We start from the raw sequence: 19,544 nt of genomic DNA on the forward strand, positions 1-19,544 counted from the left end.
GGCTCTACTGTCGCAATTCCAATCTATCTTGCATTCTGAATTGCTCAAGATGTCGGACAAGTTGACTAAGGACTTAACAAAAGAGATCAGGGAACTTGGTTCCGCACCTCCGACCTTGAGGATAAAATGGACTCGACCCTTGTAAGTATTGCAACCCGTGAAAAGGATATCGAAATGTTGCAGGATGAGATCCTCACCCTAAACAGCAAGCTAGAAGACTCTGAAAACCGTGACCGAAGGAGCAATATTAGGATTAGGGGAATACCAGAAACAGTCACCGACCTCCAGTCCACAGCGACAGCTGTTTCAAGAACTACTACCGGGGATCTCCATCGAGCGCTTAGAAATGGACCGCATCCACAGAGCTTTGAGTAGACGCAAGGTAGATGGTCCGCCGCGAGACATCATCCTTAAAATGCACTTTTACAAAACTATAGAGCAGCTCCTACAAGCGGCAAGAAAATCTTCGCCGCTATCATTCCAAGGTCACCCATACGAGCTGTTCTCAGACCTGGCCCCTACCACTATCGCCAAGCGACGAGCTATGAAACCATATCTGGAGATTCTATGTTCTAATACCATTAAATACCGCTGGGGATTCCCCTTTAAACTGATATTCTCCCACCTTGATATGACCCACACGGTTCTCTCCCCTGAAGGAGCGAGCCGTTGCTTGACCAAACTACAACTCATGGACCCCTCTTCACCTCCCCCGCTTGCCTCCTCACAGCCTCAGCAAGAGAGTCGCCGATCTCGACCACGAGCTCCACCTGATCCCCCGTGATGAACATTGCAACCGCTGGCTCCGTACTGGGCCTTTGATATCTTACAGGCAACTCTGCCTGACACTCCTACAGTTCCAGAATGACATGGTTATATATGTTTTTCAGTTTATTTTCGCAGACATTCTTGAACTGCACAACTCTAACACTCCCTCACCGGACACCACTGCGCCTTTTACGTCTAGTGAAACCCTGGACTGGAGTGATCCTGACTTCCGACTTGATCTTCACTGCAAACATGTGAATATGTTCAACCCATAAGCTAATATAGTGTGTGTTTGTTGTTGTGTTTTTTTTTCTCTCTTTTTTTCGCCTATTGATTGTTAAACCCTAGCGACAGGTTACATACATTCTATTATATCACAATGTTTCAAACGCAACACATAGTTATATAACGGCTTCAGTTAGTTATGCTAGTGGGCGCAGTTGTTATCCTGTGTAACCCGTCTTATGCCCTCTAGTTACCAGCCGCTACAATAGGTTAATAAGATACAACTTAGTTGAACATCCCACCGAAAGTTGAGTCAGACCCCCCAGCTCGACCCTATCACATACTTGACTACATTCCCGTATTCCGTTATGACCATATAAAGTTTTTTTTTTCATGTGCTACCCCTAGCAGACCTTAATGACCCCACAGTGTCCTCACACACTGCCGCTCAGCACATAGTGCTTAGCCAACACTACAGTCACCCCTCCCCCCCTCAATAAGCTTTCTCACCCTACTCAAACTATAAACACCTTTCAATCTACCCTATTTCCCAACCCAATCACTCACCCGGGCCCACACTACTGGCTCAGTTCATTCTGTAATGCCTCCGGTACTCCAACTGATAAATCACATTCAGTGAGACCCACAAGCAAATTACACAACCTTCTAATATGCCACTCAAAATCATATCGCACAATGTGCGGGGACTTAACTCCCCACATAAGCGCACCAAAGCCTTCCGCTACTATAGATCACAACAGGCAGATGTGGTATGCCTTCAAGAAACGCACTTCTCAACTAATTCTTGCCCTAGATTTTTGTCCACTTCTTACCCACTTTTCTATACAGCAAATGCCCTAAACAAAACTAAAGGTGTAGCTATCTGTTTCAAAAAATCTGTCCCGTTTGTTTTTAAGTCCTTAGTGGCTGATAAAGAGGGTCGATATATCATGGTGACTGGCACAATAACCGACGAACTGGTGACCTTTGTTTCCTACTACGTACCCTAATACCCACCAAGCCGCCTTCTTTTCTCAGCTACTAGAATTGATTTCAGAGCACGCCCAAGGCGCCACAATCTTATGCGGAGATTCCAATTGTGTACTTAAAGCTAGCCTAGACAAATCCCTAAGCCCACACTCATCTACTCCTCCACCACCATACCCGTCTGCGGACTCAACCACCCTCAACAAACTCCTTTCCCAGTACCATTGGATAGACCTATGGTGAGAACTTCATCCCACAGAAAAAGACTTCACCTTTTTCTCTGCACGCCACTTAGTTTACACCAGAATTGATCACATTCTGGTTCATCCTTCCTTTATCCCAAATGTATCAAATATCTCAATCCAATCTACTCCCTGGTCGGATCATTCCCCAAATCTAATAACATGCTCAACACTCCACCTGCGGCCTTGCTCATTCAACTGGACCCTTAATGATTCACTGCTCTCCTACCCTGAAATCGCCCAAAAACTGAGAAATCATATCGACGAATATTTTTCTTTGAATGAACAATCAGCCTCTTCGCCGATTTCCTTGTGGGAGGCACACAAAGCAGTGCTTAGAGGTCTCTGCATCCAGGAAGCCTCTCGCAGGAAAAAAGATAGAAATGCAAAAATAATCGATTTGGAGAGCAGGGTGTCAGTTTTAGAGTCTCAGATGAAAACCACACCTTCACCCACCACGTATCGAGACCTCTTCCACGCTCGGACAGAATTAGACCTACACCTCTCTGAGAACCCCGACCGTGCTATACGTTGGTCACAGCAACGCTTCTACGCCCTTAATAACAAAAATAACTCTAACCTCGCTCGCCGCCTAAAATGCAATCCTCTACCTAGACCCCCATACATTTGCGCACCTCCACAGGTGTTACAACTAACCCGCAGCAAATTATTCATATTTTCCAACAAAAACTAAAACAGTTGTATAACGCCCCATCTACCACAAATATAGATGCCGTGAAGAACTTTTTAGACTCTGTCCCCCTTCCAGCCCTTAGCTCAGATATGGTCGAACTTCTTGAACAAGTCATAACCCCTAACGAAATAGAGACAGCCATTAAAAATTTGAAGATTAACAAAAAACCAGGCCCCGACGGGTTTACAGCCCTTTACTACAAAAAATATGCCCCGGCACTGACTCCACACATCACTAATTACGTCAATTCCCTGAGAGATGATAATAAACCAGGCACAGCCTCATTAATGGCTGCAATATCTATGATCCCTAAGCCCAATTCAGACCACTCACTTTGGTCAAATTATAGACCAATATCTCTAGTTAATATAGACCTAAAAATTCTGGCTAAAATCCTAGCTCAAAGGTTGAATTTGGGCTTAGGTGCATTAATACACAAAGATCAAGTAGGCTTCGTTCCGCGCCGACAGGCCTCAGACAACATATGAAGGGTATCTCACTTGCTACACCTCTGTAAGCGCCGCAGCATATCAAGCATGTTACTGTCATTAGACATCAAAAAAGCCTTTGACTCTGTGTCATGGCCTTACTTGTTTGCGGTGCTGCAGAGATGGAAGTTTCCTGACCACTTCTTCTCCTGGATCCACGCTCTCTATAGCTCCCCTTCCGCCTACGTGCGTTACAGCGGCTTCTCCTCTACACTCTTCCCAATAAGCAGAGGTACCCGGCAGGGTTGTCCCCTCTCGCCCCTATTGTTCCTCCTAGCGTTCGAACCACTGGCTATCCAGCTGCGCCTCAACTCCCAAATACAAGGCGTAGAGGTGGCAACAATTCCACACAAGCTATTTATGTTTGCTGACGATATTTTACTCCTTTTATCGTCCCCTCAGACGTCCTTACCGGCCCTTCTCCAAACCTTACAAGATTTCGAATCTATATCTGGTCTGCAAATAAACGCTGCCAAATCTTACGCAATGAACGTATCCCTCCCGCAATCAACTATAACACAGCTCCAAAAAGATTTTCCGTGCCAGTGGGTTACTAAGCATTTGGATTATTTAGGAGTAAAACTGACGGCTAATCTAGACTCCCTCTACACAGCCGATTATCCGCCTATGCTCCGTAAACTTCGCCTTTTGCTCCAATCTTGGGAGAAGTTACACCTCTCATGGCTAGGCCGAGTGCGTGCCTTGAAAATGTCGATTCTCCCCAAGCTACTTTACCTTTTCCGCGTCCTGCCAATCCCTATCCCCTCGCACTTCCTTAAAATGGCCCAAAGATCAATAGACACTTTCGTTTGGAGAGGAGGTCTCACCAGAGTAAATAAAGCCACCCTCTACTACCATCGCTTAAAAGGGGGCTTGGGAGTTCCCAACCTTTCTAAGTATTACCGCGCCGCCCAGCTGGGCCAACTGACCCTATACCACGCCTACACTGAACCTCCATTATGGTTATCCTTAGAAGCATCCGAGCTACAACCCGACACTATAGATACAATTCTATGGATTCTCCCAACCCAACGCAAACATATCTCGAACCCTGTTATACGACACTCTCTAGCAATCTGGGACTCGCATAAATATTCCTCAAAGTTAATTTCACCCTTTTTGCCCCTCGCACCACTATGGAACAACATCCTATTCTCCCCAGGCATGGGACCCCTTAGATACTTCCAAAAGTGGGTTGAAGCGGGGATAACTAGAGTTCATCATCTCTTCAATGTGGATGGGATTATCCCGTTCCCGGCCCTTCAAGAGAAACACGGTTTCCCCCCTGGAGAGATATTTAGATACTTACAACTAAAAAACTTTGTCAGCTCTTTGTTAAAAAAACTCAACCCCTCCATACTCCTTTACCTCATTCGAACAAAGGTGCCGTCAAAGCCCCCACGCCTCGGGAACTATATCCCTCCTTTACTCACTATTAAACTCACCCTCACATAGAAACTGCTTGAAATACACCTCTCGCTGGGAGTCCAATATTGGCTCCACCCTGTCCGACTCGGAGTGGTCCCAAATTTGGTCCTCCTCCACTGGAGGAATATTAAACACCCTCATGTTGGAAACCAACTATAAAGTGCTGACCCGGTGGTATCTGACCCCAGCTAGAGTGGCCAAGGCAGTTGCCAACTACTCCCCAAATTGTTTTAGAGGTTGCAACTCTATTGGAGACATGTTCCATATCTGGTGGCTATGCCCAACTGTCAGGAGACTATGGATCAGAATCTACCACTTGGTGTTTTCTGTCACAAACATAAATCTCAGAAAAAATCCTTGGGAAGCCCTACTCAATAAACGAATCCCCAACATTTCAAAACACACTCAGGCTCTAATATCATTTATATTTTTAGCAACCAAGCAAACGATAGCTCTGGCCTGGAAAAAAATCAACCATAGACTTTTCCGTAGTTAAATCATGCCTCTCCTGGTATATGGTTAATGAAAAGCTGTCTGCTATTCTAATGGACAAAGTGGGCAAGTTCGAGAAAGTATGACTCCCCTGGGCGGAATATACTAGCCACACTCCCTTTGCCGTACCTGCATTTTATTTAACTAACGCTGAACCTTCGGACTCAGAATGACTTTCCGCAATTATCGCGTATATAGTGATTTTACCCCCGGGCCCCCCTTTTCCCCCCTTCCTCCCCCAAACCCCCTTCCCCTACTTTTCTCTTTTCCCCCCTGCCTTCCTTACTCCCTCCACCCCCTACCCCCCATTGTTGTTAGTATATAGGAACGCATATTACTCATTTACAAGCATTTGTGCATATGTTATGTTCACAGCTTTGTAATGTTAAGTACTAACGCACCATATGTAAATCGTAAAATTTAAATAAAAATTTATTGTTGAAAAAAAAAAAAAAATGGTGTTGTAAAAATGGGAAATAGCTGGTCAACTTTTAACCCTTATAACTCCCTAACAAAAAAAAAATTTGGTGCCAAAATTGTGCTGATGTAAAGTAGACATGTGGGAAATGTTACTTATTAAGTATTTTGTGTGACATATCTCTGTGATTTAATTGCATAAAAATTCAAAGTTGGAAAATTGCGAAATTTTCGCCAAATTTCTGTTTTTTTTACAAATAAACGCAGGTAATATCAAAGAAATTTTACCGCTATCATGAAGAACAATATATCACGAGAAAACAATGTCAGAATCACTGGGATCTGTTGAAGCGTTCCAGAGTTATAACCTCATAAAGGGACAGTGGTTAGAATTGTAAAAATTGGCCTGGTCATTAACGTGCAAACCACCCTTGGGGGTAAAGGGGTTAAATATAAATTAAAATTTTTAAAAAGTTGTAAAATTTGCCTAGATACAAGTCATTATGCAGGAAAGAATGTTTCTTAATTTTTTCTCCTGTAAACGCCAATTTCTCATCAATTTTGAATGTTTTGTTTTCACTCCATAAAGTGGCGTAAAAGTGTGACACCATTGTTCTCCACATCAATATGGGAGTCAATGATGCTTCCAGGGGTCTTCCCCCATGCTGTTATCCTTCCATTCAGCGCTTTTTCCATCCATTTCAACTGCCCACCAGACCTTCTTGTAGGGTCTGCTAGAAAAATGCCCGGATTTCCCTTTGACTCCTATTATACTCGTTACTCGAAACGAGCACCCAAGCATTAGAAATTGCTTGGTTCAAGTAATGAGCATCCGAGCATTTTAGTGCTCGCTCATCTCTAGCAGTTACTACTCACCTGGGTAATCATATGTAGGACTCTCCTCATTACGCCGCTCATCACCCCTCACATATGTTTCTGTAATATGGGTCAAATCTTCACTCTGAAACAAACATTGTAAAACATTGGAGAAGTCACATCTATGATTAGCTCTAATCCTGCCATCTCCACCGTTCTCATTACACAAGTCTCATATAATACTGGTGGATAAAACAAGACTGAGCACAAGACCTTCACTGTCGTCTACACATCATAGGGGAGATCTCATGACACCTTCTCTCCATCTACCTGATGATCCTGAGGAACATTGGGATCTTCCTGTTTACAGTCCTGTGGAAGAAGAGGACGGGGACATCTCTCTGGTGTTGTCCTCTTACTGGATAGATCTGGAGGAAACATACATGGACTGAATTAACTCTACAGATAATTATAGCACGTCTGTATTTAGTACTATTTATTACCTGGTGATGTGAGGGGCTGGGAAACCTCCATCATGAAGTTCTTGTACATATCTTTGTGTCCTTCTAAATACTCCCACTCCTCTAGAGAGAGATAGATGGAGACATCCTGATACCTTATAGGAACCTGACACATACAATGATACCGTCATCCCCCGATCCCTTCATAGAGTTACTGTATAATGTCCCAGCATTCCCAGCAGTGTCACCTCTCCAGTCAGCAGCTCAATCATCTTGTAGGTGAGCTCTAGGATCTTCTGGTCATTGATTTCTTTATGTACCAGGAGGTGAAGTTGAGGCTCTGTGCTTGGGCTCAGGGGTCTTCCCCATCCCTCAGACACAGGGTCCTGACAGCGGTCACTAGAGGTCTTCTTCACCACTGTGTAATCCTGGTTATGGAGAGACACATTAATAAATCTCACTACAGACATTTCCAGACTCTTCACCTCTCCAGTTCTGTCCATCTGTTATTCCCATAGATAAGAATGATGTAATGTGACGTCATCAGAATCTCTCACCTCTCCAGTAAGACGAAAGAGGATCTCTAGGGTGAGGTGTAACATCCTCTGTTCCATCTTGTACCTGTCCATATCCATCATTGACAGTTGATTCAGAAAATGTTCTTAATATATAATATCCCCACAGAGAGGATACGATAACAGAGATCTGAATGAGAAGATGAGCAGATGTAACATCATAAAAATCCTGTGTAATAATACAATTACTGGAGATTATAAGTGAAACATATGAGGAGATCGAACGTATAGATGTTGTATTCTCTAGTTTTGTATGGACCAGAACATAAGCTGATTTACTGACTAAGGGCTTGTTTCCATTTGTGAGAAACACGTCTGTGTCTCGCACGTGAAAACCAAGCTCTGGCGCCGGCACTCCAGAGCGGAGCGTGCGGCCGCATAGCAACACATGGAGCTGAACGCTCCGCTCCCAAGTGCCGGCTCCAGAGCTTGGTTTTCACATGTGAGACACGGACGTGTTTCTCGCAAATGGAAAAGAGCCCTAAGACATCTTCTCCATGCTCCCAATCACCGGCTAAGTTGGCCATTACTTCTGCAACTGATTCGCTATAGGAATCACAAGTTTGTTGGGACTCCAGGAAATCCAGAGACTGGCGGGGACTCAAGCAGCTATTGTATTTTTGATTATTTTACAACATTCTATATTTTTTATTGACATCTACTAATAAAACCTATATATTTAGGCCACAGACAACAAGCAGTTTCTTCCTCGGAGTCGGCAGCTGAATACGTTTCTCATAGACTCATCTTCCATAACGCTAATTCTCGTCTCATTTACCGACACTGGAATCGGCATTAGCAATACTGCAGGAGATATTCATTACACGTGACAGGAGAAATAACTACTTCATGATGAGGACGACATCTTCATCTTCTACTACGGCTCTAGAATCAGATTTGTCTGGAGTCCATCACTGACTCCATCACCACCGGCCTCTATATGAAGGTTTCCCGTCTTCCCCGCACTGTAATCTTCTATCACGTTACATCTCAGGTCTGATTCACACACAGAAGTTTGAGGCTTTTATAAAAGATGGTTTGTAAGAACAACAAGAGAGGAGATATATAATACCAATACCATCATGCACATTGTTTTAATTCCTCTGGATATGATTTTTTAAAGCATTTTCCCATATACATTATTATTATTATTATTATTAATTTACATAGCAGCATTAATTCCATGGCGCTGTACATGAGAAGGGGTTACATACAGAGTTATAGATATTGTTTACAGTAAACAAGTTTACAGGGACAGACTGGTACAGAGGGGAGAGGACCCTGTCCTTGCGGACTTACATTCTAAAACAGGTGTTAAATTGTAAAAAAATTGAGAATGGAAGCACTGTGGGAACATTATACTATGTAGGAGGATGGCGGTACTGTGGGAACATTATACTGTGTGTGGGAGGATGACGGTACTGTGGGAACATTATACTGTGTGTGGGGGGTGACAGTACTGTGGGAACATTACACTATGAGGTGATGGCGGTACTGTGGGAACATTATACTGTGTGTGGGGGATGGCAGTACTGTGGGAACATTATACAGTGTGTGGAGGGATGGTGGTACTCTGGGAACATTATACAGTGTGTGGAGGGATGGTGGTACTGTGGGAACATTATAGTGAATGCGGGGGATTTTAGTGCTGTGGCAACATTAAACTGTGGGGTGATGGTGGTAGTGTGGGAATATTATATTGTATGTGTGGGATGGCGGTACTGTGAGAACATTATGCTGTGTGTGAGAGTGATGGTGTTACTGTGTAAACAACATTCTGTTTGGGGAGATGGTGGTACTCTAGAAACATTATATACTGTGTAGTGAGATGGCGGTACTGGGGGAACATTATACAATGTGTGGGGGGGATGGCAGTACTGTGGGAACAATGGTCACAATTTCATCTTGTTGTGGGTCTGGTTGCGGTGAATTTCTTTCACCCAACCAATCTAGAACAGGGGCATGCTGTGCTGTCAGTATTTGATGGACAGCTTAGCTGCCCAATCGGATGCTGGGGCATGCTGAGATGTCAGTGACTTGAATGACCGTTTAGTAGTACAATCAGAGTTAGGCTGTTGACTGAGCTCAGGCGCGGGACAAAGAGTACTAGGCACCTGCCTAGGGCGTTACCTTCTGTCTAGCCAAGGAAGGAGCACTTTGAAAAAAAAAAAAAGAAATTGCTGAATGTCTGCCGCCGCCAGGTAACTTCTTCCAGCCATAGACATTAGAGTTTCCGGACATTCCTCTGCCAGGAACTCCAGCAAGATGCAGACCACTTACGGCCTGCGCCTTTTTGGAGAAGGTGCATGTAGGGGATATTGGATGGCATGATGGAGTGATGTCATTGCACCATTCTGCGGCCACTTTACAGAAGAGGAAATGATGGACTAAAGCGTAGATTAGGCGAGTATAAGTTTTTTTTTTTTTTAAATGCTTATACTAATGTGGGGGGAATAAACTGAGGAACTGTGAAGAGGGGGTATATAAAGGCTGTGAAAATGGAGGGATAAACTGAGGGTCTGTACTAATGGGGGTAATAAACAGGCTGTGCTTATGAGGGGAATAAACTGACGGGCTATGCAGATGGGGGAATAAACTGAGGGGCTGTGCAGGGGGAATAAAATGAAGGGGTGTGCAGATGAGGAGGAGTAAAATGAGGGGCTGTGCAGGGGGAATAAAATGAGGGTCAGTGAAGGGGAAAATAAAATGAGGGGCTGCATAGGGAAGCATGAAATAAGAGTTAGGCTAGAGTCACACTCAGCGTAAGACAATACGGTCCGTATATTATGGCCGTAATACGCTGAAAAGTCCCCAAAATAGTGGTCCGTAGCTCCTCCGTAGGCAGGGAGTTTCAGCGTTTTTTGCGCATGGCATCCTCCGTATGTAATCCGTATGGCATCCGTACTGCGTGTTTTTCTCGCAGGCTTGCAAAACCGACATACGGCTATACAAGGGATCCATGTGTAAAAAAAAAAAAAAAGAATTATTCTTACCGTTAATTCGGTTTCTAGGAGCCTTCCACGACAGCCACAGGAGGTTGTCTCCATACCCTAATGGGGGACAGGAAGCACAAGAGGTTAAAAACCCCTCCCACCTTTCATTAACCAGTGACTTACAACTGAACCCATAGCACCGGTTACCTTTAGGTTCTCAGACTAAATATCCAAGAACATCGGGAGGGAATTAATGCTGTCGTGGAAGGCTCCTAGAAACCGAATTAACGGTAAGAATAATTCTATTTTCTCTAGCAGCCTTCCACGACAGCCACAGGAGGAATGCCAACCAATTCTGAATTTAGGGAGGGACCACAGCCTGAAGAACCTTTCGGCCAAAGGAAAGATCCCGATTGGACCAGAAGTCCAATCTATAATGCTTAGTAAATGTGTGTAGAGAAGACCATGTTGCAGCCCTGCAAATCTGCTCTGTTGAAGCGCCAGCCCTTTCAGCCCAAGAGACGGAAGTAGATCTGGTGGAATGAGCCTTTAGGCCCGCAGGAATTGCAATATTCTGAGCTAGGTATGCTTCAGTAATGGCCTTCTTTATCCAGTTGGCAATGGTACTCTTCGCTACCTTCTTGCCCTTGTTTCGGCCAGATAGATGAACGAAGAGATTTTTGTCAATTCTGAAGGATTTGGTTTGTTCCAGATAGTATAATACTATACGTCGTACATCCAATGTATGAAATCTGTGTTCCTCCGGGTTTGAAGGATTGTGACATAACGATGGAAGGACTATATCCTGTGATCGATGAAATTCTGACACTACCTTCGGAAGGAAACATGGATCTGGACGGAACACGATGGAATCGTCTCTTATAGTAAGATAAGGTTCTCTAATTGAGAGAGCTTGTATTTCCCCCACTCTTCTTGCAGTAGAAATTGCAACTAAGAAGGCAGTCTTGCAGGACAGAAGCTGTGAGGAACAAGATGATAATGGCTCAAATGGAGTAGCCGTAAGGCCCTTTAGAACTATGTTTAAGTCCCATGATGGCACAAAGATTTGTTTTCTTGGACAATGCCTTGATGTTGCCACCATAAACCTTTTTATCCAACGATGTCCTGCAAGTAGGGTTGAGCGAAACGGATCGTTCATTTTCAAAAGTCGCCGACTTTTGGCAAAGTCGGGTTTCATGAAACCCGACCCGATCCCTGTGTGGGGTCGCCATGCGGTACGCGACTTTCACGCCAAAGTCGCGTTTCGTATGACGCGCTTGGTGCCATTTTTTCAGCCAATGAAGGAGCGTGGGCAGAGTGATGACATAGGTCTTAGGGGCGTGGACGCCTATTGTCATCTTGTCGCTTGTGCGCTGCAGCGATTTGAAATGTGTAATACCAGCTTTTCTGTTGAGAGAGAGGAGAGAGGAGAGAGGAGAGAGGAGAGAGAAAAAAAAAAATCCCATTGACTTTGCATTGGGTTTCGTGTTTCGGTCGATCCCCGACTTTTCGCCATAATCGGACGATTTCACTCGACTCGACTTTAGAGATAGTCGGGTTTCGCGAAACCTGACTCGACCCTAAAAAAGTAAAAGTCGCTCAACCCTACCTGCAAGGTCTTGGTCGAAGACAGAACTCAAAGCTGACACCTGGACCTTTAAGGTACTTGGCTTCAGCCCCAACTCCAATCCTTTTTGTAGAAAGTCTAATATTTGTGAGATATTAGGATGGAAAGGGTCAGGATTATGAGGATGACACCACGAGGAGAATCTCTTCCAAATTTTGCTATATATAGCATTGGTGACAGGTTTTCTAGATTTTTGTAAAGTAGAAATTACTGATTCCGAGAGACCTTTAGCTCTTAATACCTGGGCTTCAATAGCCAGGCTGCCAGCTTGAACTTTTGCGGCTCCGGATGATAAAAGGGGCCCTGGCAGAGTAGATCTTCTGATGTCTGGAGAAAGACCGGACCATCCACCTTCAGTTCTCTGATGAGGTGATACCAACTTCTCTTTGGCCATGCCGGAGCTACTAGAATAGTCTGGACTTGATCGTCTCGGATCTTCCGGAGGGTCTTTGCAAGCAACGGTATTGGAGGAAACACGTACGCTAGACGGAATCTCCAAGAATGAGCAAAGGCGTCTACTCCTTGAGACCTGTCTCTGGGGTCTAGAGAGAAGTAGTTCTCGACCTGTGCATTCTGGCTTGATGCTAGAAGATCTAGGTCGGGAAGTCCCCATCTGTCCATCAACACTCTGAAAACATCCGCCTTCAGGCTCCATTCTCCTGGATGCAAGTCGCGACGGCTCAGGAGATCTGCATGAGTATTTACTGATCCCTTGAGGTATATTGCTGATAGAGAGAGGAGATGTTTCTCTGCCCAGCAAAAAATTCTGTTCGATATTGTCTTCAAATGATTGAACTTCGAGCTCCCCTGGTGCTTTAGATGTGCCACAGTCGTCATATTGTCTGAGTAAACTCTGACATGTTGACCTAGAATAAGAAGGGCCCTCTCCACCGCCATCAATTCTCTGAAGTTGGAGGACCTGGAACTTTCTTTCTGGGATCTGCGAGACAACTGCTCCCCAACCTCTTTGACTGGCATCTGTTGTCACTGTCACCAGTGGATCTTGTATCCAGTCTACCCCTCTTAGCAGGTTTTTTTGGATCGCCCACCAGGTTAACGAGCCTTTTACCTTCCCTGGAGTGTACACTCTCCTGTTCAAGGAATTTGGATTTCCGTTCCAATTTCCTAGGATGTGTGTCTGCAGAACTCTGGAGTGGCTTTGAGCCCACTGGACTGATTGTATACAGGCCGTCATCGACCCCAGAAGAGACATTGCAGTCCGCAGAGTCGGAGACCGTTGTTTTTTGAAGTCTAGGATCTTGGATATCAGGTTCCTCTGGAAGGAAAGATTTTTGATTTTCCGAGTCCAAAAGGACTCCGAGAAATTTTATCACCTTTGATGGTAATAGTTGGGACTTGCTTAGATTGGGTATCCAACCCAAAGCTGTAAGATATCCATAGTTTTGGAAATCCTCTGATTGAGAATTTTGGCTGAAGGACCAATTACTAGGAGGTCGTCCAAGTATGGCACTATAGCGACGTCTTGGTTCCTGATGTGAGCTACAGCTTCTGCCATGACTCTGGAGAAAACCCTTGGGACCGAGGAGATCCCGAAGGGAAGAACATTGTATTGGAAGTGTAGGACCTTTTGATTGATTTGGACCGCAAATCTCAGGTATTTCCTGTGGCGAGGATGCATTGGAATATGGAAATAGGCATATAGGAATGAGGAGCTATCAGAGGGATGGCTGTTTTTACTGACTCCATTTTGAATTTGCGGTAAGTTATGTATTTGTCGAGAGCTTTTAGATTTATTATAATCCGAGCCTGCCCGGAAGGCTTTTTTACCATGAAGATACGGGAATAGTGACCTTCCCCCCGCTCGTTTACCGGGGCCACGGAAATAGCTCTCGAGTCTAGTAAGTCCTGTATTCCTGCCATCATCAGTTTTTGAGTCTCTCGAGATGACGGGGAGGTGACTCTTAAGATCCTGGGAGGAGGCGCATCGAACTCTATGAGAAGACCCTGCTGGATTACACTTACTACCCAAGGGCTGTTGGAGATATTTTGCCAACTGAGAACAAAGTTTGAAAGCCTCCCCCCCACCGGATCGGAGTCATTGTTTTTCTTGCTGAGTTTGTTGGGGAATAAGGATATTCTTGGGTTTCCCCTTAGCATAACTCCATCTCCCGGATTTTCCTTTCCCTTTACCCTGGGAGGGCTGGGACTGGGAGGGTCGAAAAAAACGCTTCCTGGGAGGTCTTTGTTCAGGAAGAGTTTTCTTTCGGTCCGTGGCTTTCTCTAGGATGTCATCCAGTGAGGGCCCAAACACATAATCACCCTTAAAGGGGATAGAACACAGCTTTATTTTTGAGGTGACATCTCCACTCCACATTTTTAACCAGAGAGCCCTTCTGGCTGAATTCGTTTGGACTAGAGATCTGGCGGCCACACGGATAGACTCAAGTGAGGCGTCCGCAAGGAACCCAGTTGCTCTATGTAAAATAGGCAAGGAATCCAATACCTCCTCTCGCGGGGTACTCTGAGAGATGTGGTTTTCTAGCTCTTCTATCCAGCGGAAGAGAGAGCGGGCCACGCAGGTGGATGCAATATTAAATCTGAGGGCCGAGGTAGACGTTTCCCAGGACTTTTTGAGAAGGCTCTCAATCTTACTTTCTAAGGGGTCCTTTAATTGGGAAGAATCTTCGAACGGCAGTGCTGTCTTAGCCACTCTAGCCACCTGAACGTCTATTTTGGGGATGTTCCATTTGATTGAATCCTCATCTAGAGGAAACCGTTTTTTAAAGTCCGAAGGAGTGGATAGCCGTTTCTCAGGTAGTTCCCACTCGTTGTTAATCATGTCTATGATACTTCTATGTACGGGGAAACCTGGTTACTTTTCGGAATGTATACCGAATAACTCGTCTTGTATAGACTGAGGAACTGGTTCCTCCTTTAGCCCCATAGTATTTCTCACTGCAGACACCAATTCCTCAATGTATTCAGAGGAAAACAGATATTTCCTGACTTCCGCAGATTTATGGGGTAACACATCTTCCCATTTGACTGAAGATGATGTATAAGACTCTTTAGACTCTGACCCGGAATATTCCTGGATTTTCCTCTTTTTGGGAAGTGATGGACCAGGTGAGGATGGTGGTGGTGGAGGAGGGGCGAGCGTGGCCAAAGAGGTCTGACCCTCCTGCCTAACCATGGAGCGAATTTCTTCAATTAATGAAGGGTGTTCCGCCCGGACTATTTTATCCGTACAAGGTTGGCACAGCTTTTTCTCCCAATTTAAGGGCATTTTCACACTACAGGTAGCGCATTTGCGCTTAGTAGTTGTTCTAGGGCCAGGCTTGACTCCCTGCAATGAGAGAGGAAGCGGCGTAAGAAGGTATACATTAAACTACCATTAAATGGGACCCATCTCTGCCACACTTACAGGGGCTTGAGGAGCGCTGGGCTCTGCAGCTGCAGGGCAAGACGAATCCATGCTTACAGCAGGCTTACCCGAGACATCTTCGCAGCTTATATAGAAAATAAAGGCTGCACCAGCGCGTGGCAATTAGCCGCCCCTCCCCCTCCGCGGTCCTAGGCAGGCGTGCGAGGGTGCAGCGTGCCTCACACGCTGTTCAGTAGTCCATTTCGCTGGACAGTATCGCTCCTATGCAGGAGTGCCGACCCGGAAGTAGAAGACACCATGTGACTTCCGGGTCGCCGAACAGCGCGCACAGGAGGGGGAGACGCCGGAGAGCTCAGGGAGGCCTCCGGGATGGGCTCACCGGTCCGCTTTACCCCCAAGGGGAGCGCAGGAGGACCGGGAAACGCGGTCCCGAATCCGAAGAGACGGGAGCAAGTACCGGAGGAGGAAGCCCAGGGGCCCGACCACCAATGGCCGGCAGAAAATAAGAAACACAGGTACACTGCAGAGCTGGCCGCGCAGCGCACCAGAACCTCTCCATGCCCCATGGGGAACAGGAAAGACACTGGTTAATGGGAGGTGGGAGGGGTTTTTAACCTCTTGTGCTTCCTGTCCCCCATTAGGGTATGGAGACAACCTCCTGTGGCTGTCGTGGAAGGCTGCTAGAGAAAAAAAAACACATATATACAATATGTATATTATATATATGCAATGTCGCGGCGACCAAAAAAACGTAATTCTGGCGTTTCGGATTTTTTTCTCGCTACGCTGTTTAGCGATCAGGTTAATGCTTTTTTTTATTGATAGATCGGACGATTGTGAACGCGGCGATACCAAATACGTGTAGGTTTGGGGTTTTTTTTAATTGTTTTATTTAGGATGGGGCGAAAGGGGGGTGATTTAAACTTTTATATTTTTTATATTTTTTTCATATTTTTAAAAACTTTTTTTTTTTTTTTTTTACTTGTGCCATGCTTCAATAGCCTCCATGGGAGGCTAGAAGCTGGCATAGCCTGATCGGCTCTGCTACATAGCAGCGATCATCAGATCGCTGCTATGTAGCAGAAATGCAGGTGTGCTGTGAGCGCCGACCACAGGGGGACGCTCACAGCAGGCCTGCATCAGTAACCAAAGAGGTCTCAAGGACCTCTATGGTTACCTTCCTGATGCATCGCCGACCCCGATCATGTGATGGGGGTCGGCGATGACATCGTTTCCGGCCGCCCGGCCGGAAGCGCCGGTTAAATGCCGCTGTCTGCGTTTGACAGCGGCATTTAACAGGTTAATAGCGGCGGGTGAATAGCGATTTCACCCGCCGCTATTGCACGCACATGTCAGCTGTACAAAACTGCTGACATGTCGCGACTTTGATGTGGGCTCACCGCCGGAGCCCACATCAAAGGGGGAGACACGACAGGCGCCGTACTATTACTGCGCATGTCGTGAAAGGGTTAATAACAACGCCAAGTATCTTCCTATTTTTTAGAACATACTGGGAGCTTTAGGGCTGACTTGATATTACAATTGATTGTTGTACTAAGCTTGGTTCTTGCATTCAAGTACTCTTGGTTCTGGTCATGCATTCATATACCTATGGTGGTTCTGGTGATGAAATCATGTACTGATGGAGGTTCTGATGACATATTAAGGCAACGATGGTGGTTCTGGTGATGTGGTCAAGTACTGATGGTGGGTCTGTTGATGTATTCATGTACTGTTGATGGCTCTGGTGCTCTAATCATGTACTGATGATGATTTTGGCGTCATATTCATTTGCTGATGATAGTTCTGGTGATGAATATAATCACCAGCAGCATAATCACTGCATGAACAGCATCAGAACCACCATCAATTTTCTGCAAGCATCACGGACGCAAAAAGCATCAGACGTATCCTTATATTTATAATGGGGGTCTGTTTACTTTCCATTAAAGTATCTGACAAATGCTGAACAAGTTAATTGTAACCAAACTGCCCCGATTATAGTTATGCTTTATTAGTTGCCATAACTATCCTTGCGATCTACATTTAAAATACAAGGAGTCAGATGAATATCGCTATTTTTTTCCCCTGTATTGTGTAAATGGTCAGCAAATAATGATTGATTCTGTATCTAACTTTGATATTGCACTCCCTGTCATATCCCTAAAGTACTGTCGTCTTTTTTTTTTTCACTTTTGATGGCTTTTTTTTGTGAAAGAGGGAGGTGCATTAGGGGTCCTGATACCTTAGCCCGAACCATTCCTTTGGGGTGAGGGCACCATTGGATTCATCTGCCTAGACCACCAAAATATTTTGTCCTGGCCCTGCATGAGCTTAATCCATGTCTCCCCTGTTCAGATAATTACCTGGGTATTTAGCCAGCTCTCTGCCTCAGACTAGTGCAAATTGTAACTTCTTGCTTACTGGTGTATGTTTGTCTTGTTTCAATTTGCTCTGTTCTACTGCTGCCTGACTTAGGGAAGTTCCACCATCAAACTAATTTGACACAACAAGAGAAATTGGCTCTGAATAAATTATCCACCGACAAAACACTAACCATAAAACCTGCCGACAAGGGCGGGGCCATCGTTGTGATGGACAGTACATATTATATGTCTGAAATATTAAGACAATTAAATGACACCCAGGTTTATGAATCTATCCCTCACAATCCTACAAACAGTATAGCTTCTAAAATCAAGTCAGTTGTTAATCATCACTTTGAAGAGGGAACTATAGACAAAAAATTGAAAAATTATTTCATTAAAACCGACCCTATAACACCAATCTTTTATGTACTTCCAAAGATACATAAAAATCTGCATAAACCACCGGGACGTCCCATAGTCTCATCAACTGACTCCATTCTCTCACCTCTAGCCATTATACTAGAAAGAATTTTGACACCACTCATCAAACAAACAAAATCCTTCCTGCTTGATACCAATGAATTTTTGGGACTAATTAAATCCTTGGGCCCACTATCTACATCTACTATACTCGTCACCTGGGATGTATGTAGTCTTTACACATCCATTACACATACCAAGGGGATGGAAGCCACAGATCGACTACTGACAGAGGCCAAGGTTGAACCCAAAATAAGGCGGTTCTGTGCAGACATTTTGAGTTTAGTCCTCAGGGAGAATTTCTTTCTTTTTCAAGACACGTTTTATGTCCAGCGACAAGGGACCGCTATGGGCTCTAACGTAGCGCCGCCTTATGCAGTAGCCTACATGGCGGCCTTTGAGGAAGATTTCATATTTAATCATTCCCTTTTTCAACAACATTCTAGGATATGGCGGAGGTTCATAGATGATATTTTTTGCATATGGGAAGGCCCCCTTGAATCACTCCTTCTCTTTGATTCTCACATTAATAATATATGGCCGGAACTTAAATTCACCTTACAATACAGTGTCGACAACATCAGTTTCCTTGACACTAGAGTTTGTAAAAACACGGATGGCAGGCTTTCCATTGACCTACATACCAAACCTACCGACAGAAACAGTCTTCTTCAGTACACTAGCTTTCATCCTACGGCAATAAAAAAATCTATCCCAATATCTCAATTTCAGAGGGTTAAAAGGATAGTTACTGATAATGACATTAGAAACCAAAGACTGAACGAAATGGAGGAGAAATTCTCCAATAGGGGTTATCCCAAGAGCCTTTTAGCACAAGCCAAACACTCATCCCCTAAGCCCAAAAATTCGGTCCCACGAATTCCATTCGTGAATACATACCATCCATTCTCAAGACGGGTTCAGGCCTCAATCCACCGTCATTGGAACATCCTAAGCAAGAGCTATCCTAGAGTTCCAGAATTTCAGCAACCTTTCCTGTCTTGTTACCGGCGCCCAACCAACATTAAGGACAAGTTGGTGAGGGCTGATGTAGGTTCCGACGTTCGAGTACCTAGACAGACTTTTCTACGCACTCAAAAACAGGGAACTTTTCCCTGCTTAAACTGTCTGCAGTGTAATAATGTCCAGAAGGGAGACAAGGTCTTCCACCCGCACACTGGAAAAGGCATTCCTAT

The 19,544-nt window shown here is 44.9% G+C and overlaps 1 protein-coding gene across 1 annotated transcript in view; it reads right to left on the bottom strand.

Annotated features, from left to right (window-relative positions):
• Positions 1-7,805, bottom strand: part of LOC138666410 (zinc finger protein 850-like) — an 81,605-nt gene extending 73,800 nt beyond the window's left edge. The window contains exons 1-5 of the mRNA XM_069754633.1: positions 7,576-7,805; positions 7,267-7,446; positions 7,061-7,184; positions 6,888-6,985; positions 6,618-6,702 (exon numbers count right to left, since the gene is read on the bottom strand). Coding sequence (XP_069610734.1) covers positions 6,618-6,702; positions 6,888-6,985; positions 7,061-7,184; positions 7,267-7,446; positions 7,576-7,656 — 568 coding nt within the window. The 5' untranslated portion in view covers positions 7,657-7,805. The remainder of the gene's footprint in view (positions 1-6,617; positions 6,703-6,887; positions 6,986-7,060; positions 7,185-7,266; positions 7,447-7,575) is intronic.
• Between the last annotated feature and the right edge of the window lie 11,739 nt (positions 7,806-19,544).

Source organism: Ranitomeya imitator, chromosome 2 (genome assembly GCF_032444005.1).
Source record: "Ranitomeya imitator isolate aRanImi1 chromosome 2, aRanImi1.pri, whole genome shotgun sequence".
NCBI lineage: Eukaryota > Metazoa > Chordata > Amphibia > Anura > Dendrobatidae > Ranitomeya > Ranitomeya imitator.